The 19426-nt window shown below is 45.7% G+C and overlaps 1 protein-coding gene across 1 annotated transcript; it reads right to left on the reverse strand.

Annotated features, from left to right (window-relative positions):
* Positions 1 to 6728: 6728 nt before the first annotated feature.
* LOC126540039 (sulfotransferase ssu-1-like) lies at positions 6729 to 11644 on the reverse strand. The gene is made up of 2 exons (XM_050186842.3): positions 10741 to 11644; positions 6729 to 7836 (listed from the first exon to the last, which is right to left on the reverse strand). Exons 1-2 carry the CDS (start codon positions 10795 to 10797, stop codon positions 6877 to 6879), a joined length of 1017 nt encoding a protein of 338 aa, XP_050042799.1. The 5' UTR covers positions 10798 to 11644; the 3' UTR covers positions 6729 to 6876.
* Positions 11645 to 19426: the final 7782 nt, after the last annotated feature.

A 19426-nucleotide genomic window follows, 5' to 3' on the forward strand; every position in this document is an offset into this window, starting at 1 on the left:
CTCATGACGCTAAACGCCATCTGTGTGACGAGTAAAACCTTTGGCGGAACGAAAATTAACCTGTCGACATATCCGTCAAAACCAGGGGTGACGTCATTTTTGTCGTCAAAGTCGCGAAACTTGTCTTGTTGACCTGCCATCAGAGCTGGACTTTCAATTGCCGCGCAGTTCGAATCGATGGGCGTTTACAGCTTTTAGCCTGGAAAGCGATTAAGCAAAACGACAGCCGCATGGATGTTGAAATCGCACCCATGCACAGAACGTCGTTTCTTGGCAGGCCAAAAGAAGCTTTGGGCGTCCAGGCGTTGTCGCACCGTCAGACGCCAAACGCAAGGTAAATGTAACTGGTAGCGAAGCTTCCATAGAAGCCCACACATTCTAAACTGGCGGTTTATCGGCGGCTCACAGGGCTTAGCGTCATCTGTTTGACGAGGGAACACTGTCGGCGGAAGAAAAAAATAATGCGACGCCATATCCGTTAAAAAAAGAAGGGACGTCATTGTGTTCTAAAGGCGCGAAAATTGTTTTGGTGGCCTGCCATTAGAGCTGTACTTTCAAATGTTCCGCCATTACACTTGGTGGGCATGTCGAGCTTCCAGTGCGGAAAGCGATGCAGCAACAGCTCTGTCGTACTGGCGTCCAGACCACACTCCCTGCACAGAACATGCAATTTTTGGAGGACGCGTCGAAAGCTTTGGGTGTACAGTGATGGTCCCATCATCGGATGCCAAGCCCGTCGGCAAGCGTAGCCGCAAGAAAATAGCTGAACCAAACAATTATCTGGCGGTCGTAAGTACCTACTTTTGACTGAACAGGTTAAGAAACGATGAAAGTGCCCGCGCCACCAAATTCAGACAAACATCGACAAGCAAAACAACACAACTTGTGCGGGGGCGTATTGCAAAAGGTGAACTTTACGAGCACGCCTTTCTGCAGAATTCAAGAGCTGCATTGTAGACGTAGTGGCATTGCATTGCAATTAAGTGATAGCGGCGTCTTATAGTGGGCGCTGAAAAGAAGTATTTATTGATAATGATAAAGTAAAATAATATGGTAGGCGACCTAAATATTTGGCTCAGGTGTCTCTTAGTGGCACTCGCACCTCGGCGTTGGTGTTATTTAGCTTAAGCGAGCGAACGTCTTTCCCCTGGCATGATATGCAGGCGAGGAGGAAGCGCAGCGCGCGACACCTGGTGGGGCGTAGCCCCCTAGCGGGCGGCGCACGAAGAGCACCTTACGCGCCCTCTCCGGTGCTGACGTCGGAGCATGTAACCAGCGCGCGCGTGCAGCGAGCGAGCGAGGGAGCAGGCGAGCGCCGGGAGAGAAGTGAGAAAGGAGGGAGTGACGTCACGTCCACTCTGCCAGAAAGATGTTGTCTATGTCAGGCAACTGTTTGCCATTAATTAGGCGGTTAGATATTATGCCACTTTCTTGTGTGCATCGATCGCTGCTCACATATCCAACGTTACTAGATTGCACATAACCACCCTTGCTGATGTTGGTGACAATTGGTAATAGACCGCTTTACGCCGGGAGCTTCGCGACCCATTTGGATTGTCCTTATCTGTGCCACTCAGCGGCGAACGCGTCCAAGCGGCGGGTTCGGCTTTCGGCGACGTCGTTCTTTCTTTTCGTTTTTTTTTTTTTTTTGTGCGGCAACAGTCCGTCTCAGCGCGTGCACTTAAGCTTGTCGCCTTTTACGTTGTGGTGAGCACCGCACACACACGGGGCTTTCTACCGCAGAAGCCAGTTTTTCTCGAGGTCTCCCACAAACTTCTGTTTCACGGAAACTACGTCATCGTCCGGTACACGGCCAAATCAACTAGAATGGTTCTGAGGTGTTAGCTCAGCACAGGACAGCACACATACATCGAGTTGGCATCTACGTATAGCCACCTGTGCCCCTGCCAGTGTGCCGTTTGCCGGCTCTGTTCTCATACGGAGATAAAATAAAAATTAAATTCTGGGGTTTTATGCGCCAAAAGCGCGATCTGATTATTAGGCATGCAGTCCGTAGTGGGGGACTCATTCAGACCGCCCGGGGTTCTTGAACCTGCAGCCAGTGCGCGGTATACCCCCACGGGCGTTTTTGCATTTCGCCTCTATCGAAATGCGGCCGCCATGACTGGGTTTTTAGCAGCGACGACAAAGCCACTACCCCACCATGGCGGGTATACCGGGTGTTTCAGCGAACACTTTCAAATTTTTTTTTTTTAAAGGTGGCCAGTGGCAGATAGCACAACTCTATAGAGGTGCTATCTAGAGATGGTCTACTTGAAGAGACGGACATGAGTTGCACCAAAAAACTGAAATGCATAATCGACTAATTAACAAACATTCCAAAATTAAGTTTTGCAAATGATCAACTTCTATACCGTGGTGCGACTTACAAAATCTAGCGGTGAAGTTCGCGAGGCGGATCCACTTGGAACGAATTCTCAGGTTGACACCAGTTTCGAGACATCAATTTCCTAAATTTGCTACGAAATGCATTGGCGTTCCACTTACTTTCTCAAAGAAAACAATCGTTTTATGCATTCAAGCGCAGGAGAAATTACGCGCGAGAAGGCCGCGTCCTCGTTGCTGTTCCGCGTCTATCGGTGCAGTCCCAGTATGATGAAACACGAGAAGGCACGTCAAGAATACACACACGCAGCGCTTCTAGTGCTCGTCCGTGCTACACCTCGCTCGTTTCAAGGTGAACAGCCAACAAGTCCACAGCCGCCATGCTCTTAAAACACAAAGTGAGATAGTATGCGGCGTCGACTGCAGCTGGAACACTAGTGCCACTTTCCACAGGTAAAAAAAAGAAAGAAAAAAGCACGCTCAGCCCCAAAGAGCTGCCGACCATGCCCAAGAAGGTTGCCGCGTTCATCTTTTCGCAACGACAGCTGTCGCGGGCTTGCCAAGAACGACTGACGACAGGACTCTCGCGGTGCGAGGACGTGTCACACGGTACGGGCCCGTTGTTTGTGCCAGGTTTGCGCACTCAGACTGCGACGCACGTTGACAGGCACGATATGACGTCATTGACGGGCTCGCGCGTTCCCGGCTCTGGTGAACCGGACGCGGATTGTGGGGGAACCTCTTACCCCTTCTCAAAATGCATCCTTCTACAGGGGCTCCGGAAGCGCGCTTTGAGTGTCGGGGTACGAGCCACGGCTCAATTCACCTACGTTTTCTTGTTATTATGAAACTAATAAAGCCTAATTGATTATTTGATTAATAATTAGTTATATAATTTAATAATTTAAGTACCTCAAATACCACTATTCTTGGGTTTTGCATGAAGAATGGTCAAGCGTATACGCAGAAACAAATCAACAATGGGGATGAAATGGGAAGTACAGGAAGTGCAAGAATTGCAACAATTGCAACAGGAAGTGCAACAATGAATGCAAATGCGCAGCAAATGCAAGAAGAATATAGAAAAGAAAAAGATAAACTTGAACACCTTTAAGAATTAGCGCGACAAAAGAAAAGTACGTAAAAATGCGAGAATTCGACACGGCAAGTATAGGCGGTGTCGGCGAAAACATACGAGAAGTACAAGTTGTGTAGTACATACTAAAGGAAGTCAGTTCACTTGACAAAGTTCTATCATATAGGTATAATGATATCAAAATACCGAGTTACAACCTGAAAAAAAAAAAAAAAAGACGAGCGAAGCATAAACTATGCGATTAAAATGTCCACCAAAACCGCTTTAAATGTATCAGGTGCGGTGATGTTCACAGCATTGGCTGCCAAGTTTTTCCACTTTTTTGCCGTCTGATTGAAAAAGAAATGATGCTAGATGCGCAGAAGTACGGTCGTGTGGAAGATGGGCTTTTGGTGACTTATACGAAGCGATAGTAGATGAGCGAGGGTGATCACGGGGTGATTAATGGATAAGTGATAAAAAGTTGTGAAAAACGGCAAGTGTGAAGTTTTCGCGGGGGCGTTCAGGACAGGGAAGGTCGGCCCGGAATTTCAGTGCCGCGACGCTTGTTACACATGTAGTAACTGGAATAAATTTACATCGAAACGCGATTTTGCACTGATCCAATTCGTTCGAAAGGTTAAACTGGTGGGGACCACAAATCGGTGCAAGTGCACATACTCGAGCTTCTGCCGCACGAGCGTTTGATAAGCCAGCATTCTTTCTTTTCTGAGGACGAGGCGTGACACAAGTATATGACGTGAATAAGCAAGGACGCGGTTAGAATCATTGACGATGCTAATGTTGTGGGATGACCGTGCTAGATCATGAGATATGCAGGCGCTCAGCTATTTATATGAGGGCGAAAAGAAAGATATATTCGGGAACCGTAAAAGGTGTAACGTGGTGTGGAACACGCGGACCCACGGTGGAAGGAAATGAGCAGAGTTTCCGTTATTTTGAGGGACGTGAACCACGTGTCGCACTGTTCTTCTATGCGACGCAGATCCCTCTGAAGTTTATCAGTGATGGTTGCTATTGATGCAGCAGTAAATAACATAATTAATAAGAAGAATAACAATTATATATATATATATATATATATATATATATATATATATATACGCAAGCGCACCCTGTGTGCTTCGTATTTCTACGGTGTTTTCATACACAGGCAACCGTTCAAACCTCGAAACTGGATTTGCTGCGTTCGTCCTTTCCGTGATACCATATTGTGCCTCACTTCATGTCTCGGAAAGCTACTCACTCACCACCACGGATGGAGCTATACCGTCACTGGGCGGTTAGGAGCTGGCCACGCTAACCAGTGAGCTGTCGCGCGCATCTTCGCCCTCTTCGTTAACTAGAACCAGAGTCCTCCATTCCAAGGACTCTGCTAGAACGCAACAAGGGATCACAGAAGCGCGCGCATATGCGCTCATTGGTTCGTGGCTTCAGCAGAAATAGCGCGAAAGAACAGATATAGGACGTGAGAAAGCGGACGTACAAGGATGATGAAATGTCAGCGCCGTTACCTGTCGCTGTCTCACGGCATGGTTCTTGGGCCATGTAGCTCTGTTCCTGCTCAAGAAACGGTCACACGCCGCCTCGAAAGCGACACGACCTTTGCACCATTGCGCAAGGGCTTGTGCTTTGGAGATTCTGAAGGGGATTCTTTCAGCAAGCGATGAGCAACACCGCAAACTTCGCAACACCACATAAACTAACGCCGAACGCAAAACAATGAGTGCTTTCTCGTACCTCTCCATAGATGTAAAAGCAGGGGGCCCGGTGCCGCTTGTTGGCAGGTTTAACATTTTTTTTTTCTTTTTCGATAACGAATCGAAGGATCATTCGCAGACAGCGCGATTGCAGGGCAAATAGGCTGTAAAGAAAGCAGTGAATTTGGGCGCCTCCTTTTCTTTGCATTTCTTGCCCTCTTTGTTCCGCCTTCGCGCTGCGTGACTAGCCTAAGTGAACACAATCCTGAACCAAAATATGTTTTTCATTTTGTAGGCAGCAGCGCTCGGCTGCCATTGCAAACTTACCATTGCATATACTGGGTGCGTTGGACGTGACCATTAAAGACTGGTGAGGAATAAGATTCAGGGTCTCGTCAAAGCCACCTTTATACTTTCATCATACACAGGTCAGGTTTCGTGAACTCCCTCTTTGATCTTTGTATACTGAGTAAGAAACAATATTTCCATCTTGTCGCCGCCTCGCTGTTGCAAAAAAAAAAAAAAGGATATTTGAGCTGTCTTTGAAAAGACTTGCTCTGGCCTTGACAGATGATGTTATTCCTTCCTTTGGGGCCTCGACCTTTGGATTAAGCGTGCACAGGGATGTTCGCTCCGCCGCACAGGAATTCGACCTTACTTAGCCCAGCGGACCAATCGCCTAGATATATTTGTATTTCTTTTCTTATTTAGCACTTTTAAAGTAATGATTATTCATTCCTAATGTTATTAATATAAGTTTAACATTTATTTTCGCATCTTCACATATTTTACCCTATATCAGTACTGAAAATTTATTTACGATTGTCGTTGGAATAATCCATCCATTTCTTGGCCAATATCCCATTATGGCTATAAGTAACATTTTCCTTTTCTGGATAACAACAAGGCTATCAGTCCTTTCATAGCTTGTTATGACATAAGGTCTCCTTAACTGCTTCAGCAACAGGCGCTATAATGGCGCATGCTCGTGTCGTTAGAACGCCATACTTTTCAGGCAGCTATGCATCCTTTGTACGAGATTGACAATGATAAAAATAAAAATGAGGAGTTAATAAAATAGAAAATACAGTGACCTTATTCAGTAAAAAAATAAGGTGAGAGCACAAGTTGGCAGAAAATCGAGTCGATTGGTTTGCGGAACGAAACATCCGGGACAATGAGCATAGGCAAATCATATAGCGCTACTTGCCAGCGCTTTCTAGCGAATAGCCTTATTTCTTCAAGGACGTTAAAAGAAAATGCGACCACACGGCGATGAACTTTGCGTATGCAGGTATGCATACATATAAACACAGTAAAACGAGCTTAACAGAATAAAGTTAGCCGTGTGCTTTTAACTTGGTTCCCAAAAAGATGTCAATCATAAAATCTGACGAGGCCGCAATCGTGTTCACTGTACCTGCTTCGCTGTGGTTGCAAATACTCCCATCCGTCACCACAGGAGTAATTTGCTCTCTTGCGCACTATATCGCTGACAGCATAAGCAACCGTGATATAGTACGTGGAATGTGGGCACAAAGTCTACACAACTACTTCGCGTTGTGCCAGTAACCTTATAACTTAGATTAAGAACTCGCAAATGCGGAAGATTAGGTTTCTTTAATAGCCAGCTACTGCATGCTCTATCGAGGAAAGAAGGCATAGATGACCAATCTCGTCGTGCTGCAGAGGTTTCGTCCCCCAGAAGGCAAAATCGCCAACTTGTACTTATATTTAGGGCAGGCCCACGTCTTTCCACAGCTCCATGACATCACTGCCGGCGGTCTTGAGTGCGATTCGTTCTTTCATTCTCGCGACCTGCCCCGGGGAAAGGTGGTTCTGCCAGTCCCCCACGATGCCTTTCCTCACGAACTCTCCCTTGAATGGCTTCTCCAGCATATTCCCCATGGCTTCCACAAAAGACTTCACCCCTTCAGGCAGCGTCTCCAGGGGAACGCTGGCCAAATCCTTGCTCCAGTCGTTCATCTCGGCGTTAATCTTCTTCATGGAGTCGACGCTAGTCGAAGCCATAATCCTCTCGAAGATATCTGGGCTCTGCCTCAACTTGTCTCCGTACTCCTTACCAAGGAAGTCGGCTATCTTGAGCACCCAACCGCGAGTGTCCTTCTTGAGGTCTTCGTAAGTGACAAAAAGCACGTTGCTGTCCCCTCGATGTTCGTACCAGGACAAGAGGTGGTCGAAGTAGTCGCCGAACTCCACTTTCCCTTCGACGAACATGTCGAAGAACTGGTCGAACGTGCCGTCCTCGAAGCGGTACATTGGAATGTCCCTCGTGTGATAGTAGTACGACACGCAGCAGTCGTAAGGGTTGCGGGTAATGTAGACGTACTTGGCCTTGGCCGAGTAAGGCTGCTTGTTGAACGGCAGGTGAGTCTTGATGGCATTTGGTCGTGGCATAGCCTGTGCGCTCTCGGCTCCCACAAGCTCCAAGAACGGAGACATGCTCATGAACTCCGTGAGGTTCGCAGGGGGCACACCGTCGCGGAATATGCCGTAAACAATGTATTGCATCCATGTTGTACCACACTTCGGGTAGCTCACTACAAAGACGTCCCCATCGAGTGGTTTGTAGGACAGAGCAGAGCGCATGTTTCGATCCGTGAAACTATAGCAGAGGTACAGACCTTCGAAATCTCTGTAGACATTCGTGTACGCAGGTCCGGGCTTGCACGTCTGCAGTGAAAGCACATGAACGCATAACGTAAGAAAGTGCTATAGAGTACAAGGTGGGTGCTTTTTAGCTGTAGCAAAGTAAAAAAATATATATAATGCCTATGGCAGATAGCACAATTCTTACCCTTGATCTGAATTATTACCTCTACGAGAAATCAAAACACCTACTTCAATAAGTAACACAATTACGCTAATGAACTTCTTAATTATTTACGTTACGGTACATATTTCAATCTACCAATTGTAACTTGTGAGTACGCAAGTCACATCGACTTAGAACAAACTATCACGACTGCGCCAGTTTTGAGCTATTATATTTCAACAAAGTGTCCGACGAAATGCATTGGCGTTCCAGTTACTTCTGTGCTTCAAGGCGCAAAGCAGCGTTTTCTTAGAAAAGTGGAAGAACTGAAGCGGCGCGACTGTCGCCTCAAAAGTAGACGAAGAAGAAGACGGGCTCCCACGCAGGTAGCGCGAGAATGGAACTCGTTAGCGCGCTCGACCTGAGCGGCCGCAGCCGCTCCCGAGATCCTGCTGCACCATGGCTGGCCGGCCTAAGTAGACCGTGGTTATAAGGCGGCTACCGCTTTGCGCCGCCTCCCACAAATTGGTGGAGCGGAAGACCGAGCCAAGCCATGCCAGCGTCAACCCAAACAACATTGCATTTTTCCCGCAAGTTTGACGGCGAATATTCCGAAACCTGTGCCATCCTCAGAATTCATTCGAAGTCGATATGCCTTGCATACCTATTAGGTACAATTCGTTGACTGCTAATATGTGCTGTCAAGTAATTAATTAAAACGGTAATTTGTGTGATTACGTTTATTGTTCAACTAACCATTTCTGATCCCTCGTAGGAGTAATCGCCGCCTCACCAAGTAGTTTAGATCAAGGGTTAGAACTGTGGTAGCAGCCACATTTTTGTGGAGCTAGAAAACACCCTGCATGTGGTTAGAAGTATTGGGGGCTTAATGAATGCGCATGAAGTGAAGTATACCATGAAATGCGCTAATATATTAACTTTACCTCTGCATACGCGTTTGATCAGAACGAGCTTGAAGTGTTAAAAAATAACAATAAGCGCGTGTGATTAGTACGTGATGCCAGCGGTGTACAGCCACATAATCGTGGTATCCACTCTACTGCAAGTTGAATACACTATTGCACCATTCACAGTCTCTTCAGACCCTGTGTCCATTCCCGTGGACAATAGCTTTGATCAAAGTTAAACCAAAACTGATAACCTAAAATCTTCTGTTGCAACTTTAAGCAATATATGCGGGCGATAATATACGTCAAGCGCGCAATAATTATTTTGCCCCTCGTTCTCGAGAAAATTGATGACTTGTGTGAGACGTAGTGTTGCATTGCAACCGACGACTCAAAATGTTTTTGCACACTTCAAGTGCCACCAGATGACGCGGCAATTCCGGATGAAAGGGGAAGGTGAGGAACTGCCATGCATGAGACGTTAAACCTGTATACCTGTACGTTTGCACTAAAACGAAAGACGCTTTTATCTGAACGAACCAGAGAAACGAACTCTCTATCCACACGTATATGCATCATATACTGATGCAAGCAGCTGCACGTGTAATATTATTAAGCAGGTACTTTTTCCGAATCGTATAAGACCGGTTTACGAGAAGAACTAACTTTAAGATGTGTTTGACTAGGAGTTTGTTTTGGTTTTAATTAAATTATGGGGTTTTACGTGCCAAAACGACTATCTGAATATGAGGCGCACCGTAATGGGGAACTCCGGAAATCTGGACCGCCTGGGTCCCTTAACGTGCACCTAAATCTAAGTACACGGGTGTATTCTCATTTCGCCCCCATCTTAATGCGGCCGCCGTGGCCCGGATTCGATCTCGCGACCTCGTGCTTAGCAGCTCAACACCATAACCACTAAGCAACCAGGGCGGGTTGTTTTCATTTCTGAGAAAGGTAGCAGCCGTACTACATTTACCACTTCATCCAATTATTCTGACATAACTCTGTTTCTATGATCTTATATAATACTTTCCCGGAGGAGCTGAGGTAGGAAACATCACCAAAATTTGTAGTTTTGCCCTACAGAACCACTGCACGCAAATTATCACGCAAAATTAAAATAACTGAGGGCGACTGCTGTTCGCGAATCCATAGCAGTGAAGTGATGTTTATCGAACAAGAATAATGCGAATGTGTCGTATGTCGAAGTGACAGATCAGTAGCGCTACCATGACTGGTTCAAGAAGTTCATGAAGCTATATGCAGTGCAGCGAAGACAACTGCTATCGTACCACAGAATGCCCACCTCTGTTTTACAATATTATTAACGCGTGATTTTGTCACCATTCAATAATTTGGAGATGAAACATTCATATGTCCGAGATTCATAAGCTAGAGGGCAACCAAACCCAATACATAAGTTAACGGCGGGTTCTGCATCTTTATGCAAGCAACTGCAATTGTTCTCACTATATTTGTTGACTGATGCCCGTTTTGTTTGTGATAATATACACGCGCAAACTACCTCCTAATTCTGTTTTTATTCCACATTCTACTCTCACCATTCTTGCCGCTGGGTCGGGTCAATTGACACCGGTATCGTTGAAATAAAGCAGGCAGAAAAACAAGAAAAAAAAAAAAAAACGTCCAGAGTGTTTGATCTCGAGTGTGACCAGATTTTCATAGACGTGCCTTTTTCAGAGCGAAATAAGTCCAACGTATGCTTGCATATTACACTATTTTGGAGGCTATTGTGCGATATACTCGGAAGCACTTGGATATATCTACCAAGCAAATTGTGCATAATGGCGTTCACATCAGAGGGAATGACTGCTGTCTTAAGGCGGATTGTGCTTTTGTGCCTCCTTCTAATTTTGATCTGCGAGACACATTAGAACGTGTGAAACATACCTCTTCTAGGTCTTTGTTGCCCGTTTCTTCTTCTGTGGGCTTCTTCGATGAAGGCATGGCAGACTGATTTCGATTTCGTCACCGATAGCTGCGTGAAACACCGACAGGAAGAGATCATGCATGCTATCGTCTGAAGTAATGTATTTGTGAGAACAGCACTCGAGCCACGAAGGAATGTCCGGTCCAGTAAAAACAGTCTTAAAGAAAGAAATCGCGGGCTTCATGAATTTCTCGATCACTGAACTCGATTACTGCGACAACAGCGGGCATTCACCGCGCACGCCGACTTATTCTCAAGTTCTTTGAGGCGCAAGCATCGTGAAGGCATTGTTGCAAAAATAAAAGCTAAAAAAAAGAAAAACTATCGGACACGGTGGATGCTGATTTCTTGTTTTAATGTGCTGGAATTCTTAGGGTACTTCACGCACTTTCCGAGAGCTATGTATCTAGCTATGCATGTTTGTATCAATGTATCTAACCGTTTTCCCACCTATGTGCGTCACTGGCTAGTTCGTGGTCGAATGGCTAACGCATCGGGCTTCTGTGCCGAGCTGACAGGGTTCGAAACCAAGCACCGGACCAACTTCGGTCACTGAGTATACGCCATTGCGTACATACGTGCCGCACTTCAACGAATATATTTCATGCCGACATGGGTGACTGTAGATGCGGGACTGGTTGGCACCGCTGTACTACGGTAGCTGTTCGAATAAACACTTTAACGCCACTTGGCGCAATGGGTATGTGCCGCTCAGTCTGTTCTAGTCTCCAATGTACCTCTTTGACGATAACTTGGCTAACTATGGGAACGTACCACTTTACAGTAAGAAAAATGTACCTTAGCCGATGCTGAACGGAATCGAACCCACGTCACAAGTGTTCTTCAAGGACAGCAACATGAGGTTGCGTCATGAGCGCACTGGGAATGTGCCGCTCTTCAATTAACTTCTCGCCAGCTTGGGTCACTGAGTACGTGCCGCTGAGTGTGCGGCAAGCGAGGGAACAATTCTCAGCGTCCGCAGGAACCGGCGAGCCACGCTTCTCGGCGGTGCCTCTAGATGGCGCGGCGTGTCCAGAAAGAAGCGCGAGAGAGAATCCCAGTTGCAGCATAACGCGTTTCTCAGCGGTCGAACGCAATGGCGCACCATTCATTTCGGAGGCCAAGCGCAGGCTTCGCGGCGGCGGCGCTAGATGGCGACGGGTGTTCTCAGGGAAGCACGAATAAGGAATCCCGCTGCAGTAGACACCTCATACATAACTCGTTTCGGCGGTGGCAATACGTTGTGTCACTGTATAGTTCAATGCCATTACCATCGACAGTCATCGTCAGATGTGTTCCGCCGCATTTTTGTGTTTTTGCACTATTAGCGTTTTAAGAGCTACAATTATAAACAAATTACTTAAGAAAAAGTTTGTTGCTGTTGTTGCTGCTGCTGCTTGTTGTTCTGTGGAACAAGCTATTCTGAGTGCACATACTATTGCACTCCACATACCTTGCACTGGAACATATTATTGCATATACTATTTGTGACCGCCTCAAGTCTAATTACTTCCTTCTTTTAATCAACATGCGTTCTCATCATCTTTGTTATCTGATACGCAGTTACGGGAATTTACCACTAACTTTCACTGGATTATATCCTTCAAGGTGACCGCCTTTTTCCTTGACTACTCCAATGCATTGGATCGTGTCGTTAACTGCTGTATCTACTCTTTGACCAGGCCCACTAGTGCCATCTTGCCTTGACAACCTTTTAGCTTTCCGCACAATTCACAGTCATAAATGATATTGCTTCTTTTAATGGGATCAACTGTTTTTGGGAACTTCACGCACCTTGTAATGGTTGGGGTCGGGCATGAAATAGATGGTAGCTGCCCATGCCGTCGTCCAACTTATCCACGCTGAGGACGTTGTTGAAGGGAGAGACTTGTTCTCATTGAGAACGAGGAATATTGGATTTATTTACAGTATCTACATGAGAACGTTGCAGCCCATCAGTCTAACATGACAAAGAGGAAGCCACACTGAGGAGCCGCCAACGGCTCCTTAAATACACTATGTCCTCCCTAGATCCCTAAGTCAGGGAAAACGGCCGTTCAACCTGCTACCATTTCTCAGCGTTCGAAGTCTGCGCCATTGAGTTATAGGCGCCGTTAGCCTAACCCATGACGCGTTTCGCCGGTGGCAGCAGGGTGTGTCGCTAGTTTGCTTCAATGCTAATCGCATTAACGTCGACATTCATTGTGAGAGGAGTTACACCGAAGTTGTTTTAAAGGGTGCGTAACCGAATGCCATCCCGATAGCAACTCGAGAACCATTGCATACGTCCGGGCGCATTCATAATCGCCTCAGCATCAAACGTATATTGTTAGGATTGGAGGCTCAATCCCATCGCTCGTAACCCGTTGTCAAGATTGGAGTCCGGCATGAATTAGAAGGTAGCTGGCCCGTGCCGTCGTCCAACTTATCCACGCTGAGGACGTTGATGAAGGGAAGGACTGCTTTTCATCGAGAACGAAGAATACGGGTTTATTTACAGTATCTACATCAGTCTAGCATGACTGCGAGAGAAAGTACATCAGTCTAACATGATTGCTTGAGAAAGTACATCAGTCTAACATGACTGCTTGAGAGAGTACATCAGTCTAACATGACTGCTTCAGAGAGTGTCCTGAGCAGCCGCACAACTGCTGTTTATAAACACTCGGTCCTCAATCGATCCCAAGGTGACGGAAACGTTCGACCAGGCACCGTAGACAAGTTGACCAGGCACCGTAGGCGAGACGACCAGGCACCGTAGGTGAGACGACCAGGCACCGTAGGGGCATTTTATTCCCCGAGCTGACCCCCGCAGCGCGCGCGCCGGCTGCCCATTGTCTTGCGTTTTGGTCGGCGCGTGGGAAGGGGTCTCCGTAGACGTTCCCGCGGCAACTCCCCCACTCATGGTAGATCAGATCCGCGGTGGCGGGTTCAGGCACAAAGCCTGATTCGTAAAAACTCGGCTCCAGCGACGGGGAGACCAGGACGCGCGTATTGTTGTCCGCACACAGTCGACCTAGGGACGCCGTGGCTAGAGGTTTGCGGCGGCGCTCCAGGAAAAATTGACGCCCGCTGTCGCAACTGGCAGGCAAAACTTGCACGTCATCGGGCCGTTCTTAACAATATTCGGTAGAAATGACGGCTTATTCACTTGTTCAGCTTTGTTACGAGCTACCGCACTTCGGAATTATCTTTCAGATAATTTAGTACATTTCTTGTACTAAATATGAATATGATGCAATTTTTCGCTAGTAGTAGTTACTTGTGTTAGTTCTTATTCATGCTGGTTATGTTGTTGTTTTATGCCACTATCACTCAATGTTCCGATAAATAAATAAATAAATAAATAAATAAATAAATAAATAAATAAATAAATAAATGTTTACAAGAAGACGCTGGTGGCGAACGCTATGCACGAAGGCAACCTTTCTAATAGAAACGCGGCCTCTTGCGTGGACTGATCCCGGAGGTAGCGCAAAGCCGCGCCGAAAAAATTGCATCATTTTAAGGTTGCTGTTATCGCTTCGCACTTTTAGTATTTCAGTCTGAGAAGATTTAACGTAAAGGGAATGCACTGTCGGTGTTTTCTTTCATGACATTTGTTTGTGGGCTGTGCTTCTCAATATTTCCGAAGAATAACTTTGTCAAGGATGTAAGACGAGGTATGAGCCACTTTAGCGATTTAATGTGTGGCAATATAACCCGCATATATCGCATATGTCATATAGCAATGCGTGGCATACACATATACCTAAATATACTCGACAGTTTTCGCTCACGAACAACCCCGCCGACACCGGATTTTCTGCGACACGGCCGGGGCCCTTAACGCTATCGCAGAAACAAATAAACATCGTTGTCGACTGCTACAGTGGTGCCTGCTGTGACCTCTGAAATACACGCACGATTGCCACCACTCTCAGAGTCTGCGTCGTCACACACACACACACACACACACACACACACACACACACACACACGCACACGCACACGCACACGCACACACACACACACACACACACACACACACACACACACAAATTTACAAGCGCGAATCTTGTATGATATACCTTAGTGGTTAGGAACCTCTGGTTCTAAAGTGCACGTTCCCACATAGTGGAATGAGTTATAAGTCACTGGTGGCAATGGGTTAGCAGGTTTCGTTTTTATTTGCCACATGGCGAGGGCCAAGTTGATTGCGATGAGGTGATTTCACACACCACGACGGCATGGCGGATAATTCCAACGGACAGAGTACCGAGCTCCTTAACAAATAACGCGCAATAAGATATAACCAGGGGGGTCGCCACAAGGAATATCTTTCAATTCTAAGAAAAGGGCAATCACAACAGAGATATAGATATTAGTGCGTATACCTGAAGCGTTGGGGAGGCGGCAATCTCCATTGCAGGCCCTTTGCGTGCTTTCGTGCTCTTTTTTGTACGCCAGACGGTTTGCGTCCCCCAACGCTGGGCACACTCATCTAAAACTCTCGGATATTTCCTAGGTCGTGCAAACCAAGAAAAACTTTGTGCCAAAATGACAAAGGAACAAACCTTAGTCGAAGACGATGAACCACGGCCGTGTCAATAGGCTACCGTGTTCTTTTGGCCGGCGAAACCTGCAGCACCGTACTTCAATACATATAGAAGCTACGGACAAGATGGACAGCTCGAGTGAACGTCACGCCCCCAGAAGCTGGCCGAGATAAAGATACCTGAAAGCAAAGTGTACGAAGAAAAAAAAAAGGAAAAGGCTATAGGCGGAGTGCATTATCTTCCGTGAATCGAAATCAAGGGCCCCGCAATGCGGCATGCGGCGCAAGAACACCCGCATTGTCTCGAATGTAACCACGGCGCAACCTAAGCACCCATTAACCTCACTACAATCACCACCACTAATGCAATGCAAGACGTGAAAGTCCCCAAGAAAGAAATAAAAGTTTGTGCTTGCATCCATGTATGCGCAAGCTCACACTGTGGGTCTCTTTTGTGCAGCGCTTTGACGTGAAACGTCTTTCAGTTCGGTCAGCATAAGGGCTCGCTTGCGAAAACCACATGTGACGAAAACATGTATGCTATTATCGTTCGCATCTTTGCAACTGCACTAGGTCGCACGAGGTCGGGGGACTGCCGCGGCCGGATTTCGATGGGGGCGAAATGCGAAGGCGCCCGCGTCCCATGTATTGTACCATTACTGTACCAACGGGACCGCTACAAATAGGAAGCGAGCACGATTAAAAAATTACAGTAATACCCCCACTAGCTTTAACGTAAGCCTGTAAGCTTTCTAATGTGTGTAACTGATGCATTTGGTTACGTTATTTCTGTACACGATAGGCCTACAGCACCCTCTGCAGCACGCACAAGGCGTATCACGCTCACCACATGCGGCTGCATTCCTTGTACAACCTACCGTTACTACTACACCATTACTATTACAGCGAAGCTGCTGATGCGACTATATAAGCGCTCACAAAAGTTATGTGTTTCACGGTTTTCTAAAAAAACTGAAATTTACCAAATTGATATTTTAAGGAACTATAGGACTATTAGGGGGCAATAAGCAGGTAACTTTCTAAGTGTGTGCGTGTCAATTAGTGATTAAATGAAAATTGCTAAACCCGCTTTTTTGGCCAATTTAGAGGCGTTATAAGAAACTGAAAGAGTTACTCCATATTCATGAGAATATCATGAACGGCAGAAATATTATATTTGCAAGAAATTGGAGTGGATATATGTGTGACGTGTACCGAAAGTGTGTACCTTAATTACGGAGCTTTAAATATAATTACTGAACAGTGGTCCTGATTCAATTTTTATGCCCTACATGAGGCATGTAGTTGCTTTTCCTCGGGTTTCTCAGAGAAATGTGCGAGGCACAGTGTTTATATTTTGTTGAAAGAGGAAACACGTTGCTAGCGACGAACGAGAAATGTTTAAAAAGAGTAGGGTAATTTCATACTTTGCAAAAAAGTTACTTATTCAAGCGTTTCACAGTGTCCTACCACTGGTATCCGCAATGTTTCCCAAATTCGTAAAACAACTGTGCAAGACACCAACTTCAGTGAAAATAAAGCAAATATTAAGTTTAGTATGTGGCCAAAGTGTAATTAGAACTAGAACTTGGCACAATTAGGAGCGTTGCAAATACTTAACGAAGACTCATTTTCCCCATATATTCATGCGTCATGAAGGGTTCGTAGTTGGTTTCTCCAATGTCCTTGGCGAACTAAACTACATTACTTGTTTATATTTAACGAAAGTAAGGAACACGTTATGGTTCATTCGTAGGAATATTGACTTGTTTGGGTTCATTACGGCCTTCCAAAGAAATCACGTCTGCAAGTGCTCTGGGGCCGCTATCAACGTATTTTGCGAACGGCGCAAAATTGAGCTCGCGCTGCCCTGTTGCACGAAGATTGCGTTCATCGAACGTGGAGAGAACACTACGTAAAATTTGTGTGCAACGTTAAATGCATGTTAACTGAATATAGCCTTCGTAAAAAAAAATCGTTTAGGAAGTGATCAAAAGGATGTAATTATTATTTTACGCCACGTTTCTCGGTGTCACGAAAGGACTATGTTACACAAGCTTCACATTTGGCAAAAATAAGAGGCACGTTTTGGGTAGTGCGTAGGCGAAATTCAAAGCCTTGGGGTTAATTGCAGCACGCACATTAAATCACGTATTTAGGTGCTCCTAAGCGTATACATATATATGTAATCGTGTTTTACGAGCGCGCGGAATATTGCACGCAACCCTGGCAAAGCTACAAATGCCTCCAAGATCACATGTGGCGAAAACTGGGGGAGGGGGAGGGGGGGGGGGGGAGACATCTATGGCAAATTTCAGTGCGCAGTTAAATGTGGTTAGACCAAACACGGCGTTTTTTTTTTATACAAGAAATCTGAATAAATTGCTTCAAGGTGTCATACTGCCGTAACGCGCAATATCTTGCGGAGTCCTTACATAACTATACGAGGTACGAACTTCAAATTCAAGGAACGTATGAAGAATGTCATGTTCAACGTGTTCCATAACTTTCATGTTCCTGGCTTAATTTCGTATGTTGCAAATAATTACTGAAATCTCGTTTCTTCCTTATTTTTATGCGTCATAAGGGTTTCGCAATTGGTTTTCCCTGTGTCCTCGGTGAAATAAACAACAAACTTCATTTAAATACATAAAGATAATAAGGGGCATAGCTTGAAAAACATGCAGGCAAAGTTCTATGTGTGTGGATTAATTGAGGGTTTTTCAATAAAATGCGCATGCAGTGGTATATACGGAGTGCTAGGAGTATATATTTTACGATCGGCGCCATATTGAGCCCGCTGCTCTGGTATAGTTACAAACACTACAAAGCTCAAACGAAGGAAAATGGGAAATCTATGTTTTATGTTAGATGCCATTTGATCAAATACAGCGTTCGCGAAACATTTCTTAAGCAAGTTTTAGAATGTGCCACGCAGCTGTTATAAGCTACATTTCCCAACGCCCACAGAAAACTGTTACAGGAAATTTATATTCAGTTGAAATTGGGGCCATATTAGGTACAATGTGTAGCGAAGTGTTAACGTTTCTGGCTAAATTTGGAGTGTGGCAAATATTTATTGAGCGCTTGTTTTTTTTTTCGGTTTTTCTATGTTACATGAGCTTCTTCCGGCACCCTCGGTGAAATAAACGAGGCTTCTTGTTCACGTTCGGCGAATGCAAGGCTAAGGTAATGGTCAATCTATAGGCAAAATTTGAAGCGTGTGGTTTGATTGAGCCATTTGTAATAAATTACATTGAAAGCGCTCCGAAGTTTTATGAGTGTGTCTTACGAGCGGCACAGAATTTACCTCGTTGCCCTGGCAGAACGGCGAATGCCACGGAGTTGAAATTTAGCGGAAATCTCGGTGGGGGGGGCGGGGGGGGGGGAGGGAGGAGGATGTTAGTGCAAATAAATGTCTGTACGAAGTGAAGTGCGTGTACATCAACTGCAGATCTGGAAAAAAAAAGAAAAGAAATATGCATCATGTGTTCGAAGGTGTCCGCCGTTTTCAGCTATGCTTGGCGATGTCCCGAGAAAACTATGTGGTACACCAACTCTATATTTTGTCGAAATGGAGTTCACGTTACATAGATTGTGTGGCAAAACTTCAGTGTTCTTTGCCTATATAATTAGGAGCGTTGCAAGTAATTACTGAGCCCTCGTTTCTTTTCCTTTCTTTATCCGTGGTATATTAGGCTTCTTGGTGTCCTCGGTGAACTAACCAAGGTACCTTGCCTACATATATGTTTAATTACAGGCACGTTATGGGTAACGCGTAGACGATTAGGTCCGACATGTGTGGTATATTTACGGCATTAGCAGTCAATTACGTGTGCAAGCGATCCAGAGCTTTGCAGTTGTGTCTTACGAACAAGAAGTACTTGTGCCGCTGCCCTGGTAGAACTGTGAACGCAACTGAGATCAAATTTAGCGAGGAAAAAAAGAAAAAGGAAAGGGAGAAGACGTGGACCCTATAGCCGATGCTCTGGCGAAGCAAATGTGTATAGATTAATTACTACCTTTGTGAAAATTCCTCAAGTGCTCGAAAGCGTTATATCCGGCCAAGCTTCCCAACAGGCCCGTCATATAAGGGCAACATATTAAAG

This window comes from Dermacentor andersoni, chromosome 2 (assembly GCF_023375885.2).
Source record: "Dermacentor andersoni chromosome 2, qqDerAnde1_hic_scaffold, whole genome shotgun sequence".
Lineage (NCBI taxonomy): Eukaryota > Metazoa > Arthropoda > Arachnida > Ixodida > Ixodidae > Dermacentor > Dermacentor andersoni.